Source organism: Propithecus coquereli, unplaced genomic scaffold (genome assembly GCF_000956105.1).
Source record: "Propithecus coquereli isolate 6110/MARCELLA unplaced genomic scaffold, Pcoq_1.0 Scaffold7, whole genome shotgun sequence".
In the NCBI taxonomy this organism is placed as follows: Eukaryota; Metazoa; Chordata; class Mammalia; order Primates; family Indriidae; genus Propithecus; species Propithecus coquereli.
The window spans coordinates 6,080,048-6,084,699 of NW_012153062.1; the positions used below are offsets into that span (position 1 = coordinate 6,080,048).

The following is a 4,652-nucleotide window of genomic DNA, read 5'->3' on the forward strand; positions in this document are numbered from 1 at the left end:
CGTAAAATATAAAGATATAAAGATTTGTAAATATCAAGATAACAAGAGATGACATATTTCTAATTTAATAAATCTTATGTGCAGAGAAAAAAATGCTATAAAAATGTCCATTTAACAAAAAACTGGTAACCTCTGAAATCTTGTGTGATTGTGTCATAACAGAAAATTTCATTAAAATATAAATAAGGAAATCGACCTGAGCTGCTCTTTGCTTTAGCTCCCAATTTCTCTCCTTAAGTGCCTGATCCATTTCAAGGAGCTCTTGCTTTTTATCTTCAATCTCCATCTTGCATTCTCTGCAATTGATCAAAGGAAAAAGGTCAAAGCAGAGAGTAGAAATATAATAGTTTTTAAAAGTTAGGCCAACCTGGTTACCTTTTCTATAAATTAAAAGCAATAGGATATATATAACTAACTCAGATTGAAAGGAATAATGTATAAAGAAAATTATTGACATCAATGCTAACTAACTAACTGTCTGTCTATCTATTTTTAGAGACAGGGTCTCGCTCTTCTGCCCAGGCTGGAGTGCAATCACCTAATGGTAGCTCACTGTAAACTCCTGGGCTAAACTGATCCTCCCGCCTCATCCTCCCCAGTAGCTAGGACTATAGGCATGCACCACCATACTGGGCTAATTAAAAAATTTTTTTGTAGAGATGCGGTCTCACTAAGTTGCCCAGGCTGGTCTTGAACTCCTGGCCTTAAGTGATCCTCCCGCCTAGGCCTCCCAAAGTGCTGGGATTACAGGTATGAGCCACCATGCCCAGCCAATACAATTACTTTAATAGAGTGTTTTAAAAAGGTAGAAGTTAACTCAAACTGTAGTATTATAATTTAAGCTAACTGTTAAAGCACTACTCGGATGTTAAGATTGAATCAGTATAAGAATTTTAAAAAATACATATCCACATTTTTTCATACATAGATCAAGAGATTGAAAGTCTTTTACATGTAACAGCTGTGACTTTATTACTATTGAATGAAGCATTTATCTCAAGATTTGTATCCCTGATAGTCATAGTTCAGTCAATGACCATAGTATTTCTCGTGGGAATTTTACTCAAAATAACACCTTACATATAATTATTAAAGTCTAATATAAAAATCTTTTTAAAATATTTTAAATAAATTCTAGCCCTCCTAAAACCCTAACTTTATATTATAAAAATGCTTAATATTGACCTAATTTTAAGGCTTCTACCACTCTGATGCTTATGATCAGAGAATTTTAATTTGAAACTCTTAAGCTCTGATATGACAAAGACTGAAAGTATTGATTTTGAAAATCTTCATATGATTTTCCAATTTGAAATATGAAACAATATTGATAAAGGTACTGAATTTTTAAAGGAAGATTCTGAACTTCTTTAATGAGCTGTTCAATATTCTTCTAAAAGTCTCAAGAGTTATAAGTCTAAAACAAATATTCTAAAAATAATATGAAATTAATTCTAAAGAAAATTCTAACTTCTGTCTACGCAAATAGCTGAGCTTTCAAAATTCATCTAATATATAGAACTTAAGATTTCACTGTTTATTTCTTCCATGGATTCATTTACTTAACATTGATTTAGCAAATATTTATTGGATGCTTCCTACTATATGCCAGAGTCCTAAATGCTGTGGATTTAATAGTAAACAATATAGATAATCTGATCTCACAGAGTTTACATTGTAATAGGTCCAGGAGAAAAGATAGACTATAAATAATAACTAAAAAAGAAAAATATTATTATATTAAGTGCTATGTTAGAGCATTAAATTACTTTAGGGTGGGTAGTCATGGAAGGTTCCTCTGAGGCAACGTGAAGGGCAAGAAGAAGCTGGCCACAGAATGATTATTCCAGTCAAAAGAAACATCTATGGGCAAAGTCCAAAGGTAGAAACAAACTTGATAAATTTTAAGTACAATTAAAAAAGCCAGGAGCAAGGAGAGTGGTATGAAATGAGGCCAGAGAAGTAGGCAGGAACCTAATCATACAGGGCTTTGTATTCTAGGATAAGGAGCTTAGATTTTTTTTAAGTGTGGTAAAATATATATAACATAAAATTTATCATTTTAACCATTTTAAAGTATATAACTCAGTGGCATTAAGTATATTCATAATGTTGTACTGCAATTTATCAAAGGAAAAAGATCACCACTATCTATGTATAGTGCTTTTTTCATCATCCCAAAAGGAAAGCTCATACCCATTACCAGTTATAGTAGTTACATTCCATTCTCCCTTCCCCCCAGTCTACGGCAATCCCTAATCTGCTTTCTGTCTCTATGGATTTGACAGTTCTGAATAGTTCATATAAATGGAATTATGTAACATGTGTCTAGTTTCTTTCACCTAGCATGTTTTCCAGGTTTATTCACATTGTAGCATGTATCACCATTTTATCCCTATTTATAACTGTATAATATTCCTTATATGTATATACCATATTTTGTTTATCCATTCATCTGTTGATGGACATTTAGGTTATTTTCACTTTTTTGGCTATTATAAATAGAGCTGCTAAAAACATTTATGTACAATTTTTGTTTGAATACTTGTTTTCAATCCTTTGGTTATATAACTAGGAGTGTAATTACTAGGTAGTATGGTAATTCTATGTTCAATTTAGGAATGCCAAACTGTTTTCCAACATGACTGCATCATTTTAGGTTCCCTCCAGCAATGTGTAAGGGTTCCAATTTCTCCCCACATTTGCCAACATTTGTTATTTTCTAATGTTTTTCTTGCTTTCTTTTTTTTTTTATTTTTGGTTTAGAAACAGTGTCTAACTCTGTCACCCAGGTTAGATAGAGTGCAGTGGTGTGATCATAGCTCACGATAACCTTGAACTCCTGGGCTCAAGTGATCCTCCTACCTCAGCCTTCCAAGTAGCTGGGACTATGGGTGCACTACCACACCTAATTAATTTTTTTTTTTAATTTTTTGTAGAGACAGGGTCTCGCTATGTTGCTCACGCTGGTCTCAAACTCCTGGCTTCAAGCAATCTTCCCACCTGGGCCTCCCAAAATGCTGAGATTACAAGTATGAGCCACCATGTTGGCCTGGTTTGTTTTTTCTTTTTTTAAATGACCATCCCAGTGGGTGTCAAGTAGTATCTCAATGTAGTTTTGATTTTCATTTCCAAAGGAGTTTGCATTTTATTCTCAATGTTTTCAGAAGCCATTAGAAGCAATATGATCTGACTTATGTTTTAAATCATAAACATAAATCTATTTCGTGGAGAATAGATTGTAGAGGGGGGTTTTATAAGCAAGGAGACCAGTTAGAAAGCCACAGCAATAGACCAGGTGAGAGATGACGATGGCTTGTGCCAAGGTGGTAACAGAAAAAAGGCCAGGAAATCAACGGATTTCAGAATATGTTTTGAGAATAAAGTTGGCATGACTTGCTAATAGATGGGATTTTAAAAGAGACAGAAAGAGATGAGAATAATCTTGCTGATTTTTGGTTTGAGCAATTGTATGATACTGAGATAGGGGAAGGGCAGGATTATGAGGAAATAAATGAGCTCTGTTTTGGCCATGTTTGAGATACCTCTTAAAAATATCCAACTAAGATGACAAGTATTTAAAACTACATGAAATGTACAAAGGACTAGTCTGTGGAGAGAGAATAACATGAATCCCGGGGTACAACATTAAGGTTCTCGGTCATCTTGCTGCTCTTTGTCCTGTTCTTTTATTTCACATTTTTACATCCTTATTTGTAACTCTATTTTCCTTTTCTAAATCTAAATTCCTCATCCTTTGGCTCTGGTCTGGCTCTCCACCTCTGTTCACTATAGATGTGTACTGGCATAGCATTGTGTGCTGGTATGGCATTTTATGCTGTCGGTGCTAATCTAAGAACCCAGACATTTGAGTTGGACAGACTTGTATTTAACTCCCTTCTTTAGACCCTACTACTTGTATTAATATGTCTTTGGGCATTTTACTTAATTTTCTCAAGTTTCAGTTTTCTCAACTATAAAAAGGTAATAAAATATATCTGATAGGTTTGCTGTAAGGAAATGAGTGAGAGATCACATGTGAAATCTCTGGCATAGACCGGGCATAAAATAAGGGTTTAATACAAAGAACAATATTATTATTAATTTTTTTGCTATTAGCCACTGCTATACACTTGTCCAATCTTTTTTTTACTACTATAGCCAGTATAAAATGGTCCAAAGACTGAGGATGGAAATTTTGGCAGCCAGTAGCAATAGATGAATTAGTTAGATGAAGCATGGGATGGGCTGACTAGGATGAGCCACAGTGAGCCAAAGGCAGTTGAGAAGTTTAGACATCTAGAATTCAACAATAAATTTTATTATATGACCCAAGGACGCAAAGTAGTAAAGGGAAATATCTATAGTTGTGATTATCATTTCTTATTATTTAACTCACCTAAGTTCAGCTGTGAGGTCCTTTATAGTAGTGTATTTTTCCTCTAATGATAACTGAGCCTTCTGTAGTACATCTCTCAATTCCTGGAGTTGTCTTAAAGTACTTTTTAATTCTCCATGAGCATTCTGTAGTTCAGTCTCTAGTGCTTTCCGTTTCTGTAAGGCTTCTGTTAGTTCAGTTTCAGTATGGTGCTGTAACTTTTCTAACTCCTTCACTATTAAGAGGGGAGAATAATTTTAGAACTATATATAAA

The 4,652-nt window shown here is 34.0% G+C and overlaps 1 protein-coding gene across 1 annotated transcript in view; it reads right to left on the bottom strand.

Moving 5' to 3' along the window:
- The window catches only part of CCDC18 (coiled-coil domain containing 18), a 166,668-nt gene that overhangs the window by 80,979 nt on the left and 81,037 nt on the right, over positions 1-4,652 (bottom strand). Inside the window, exons 21-22 of the mRNA XM_012661015.1 lie at positions 4,400-4,613; positions 197-296 (exon numbers count right to left, since the gene is read on the bottom strand). Of these exons, the coding sequence (XP_012516469.1) occupies positions 197-296; positions 4,400-4,613 (314 nt within the window). The remainder of the gene's footprint in view (positions 1-196; positions 297-4,399; positions 4,614-4,652) is intronic.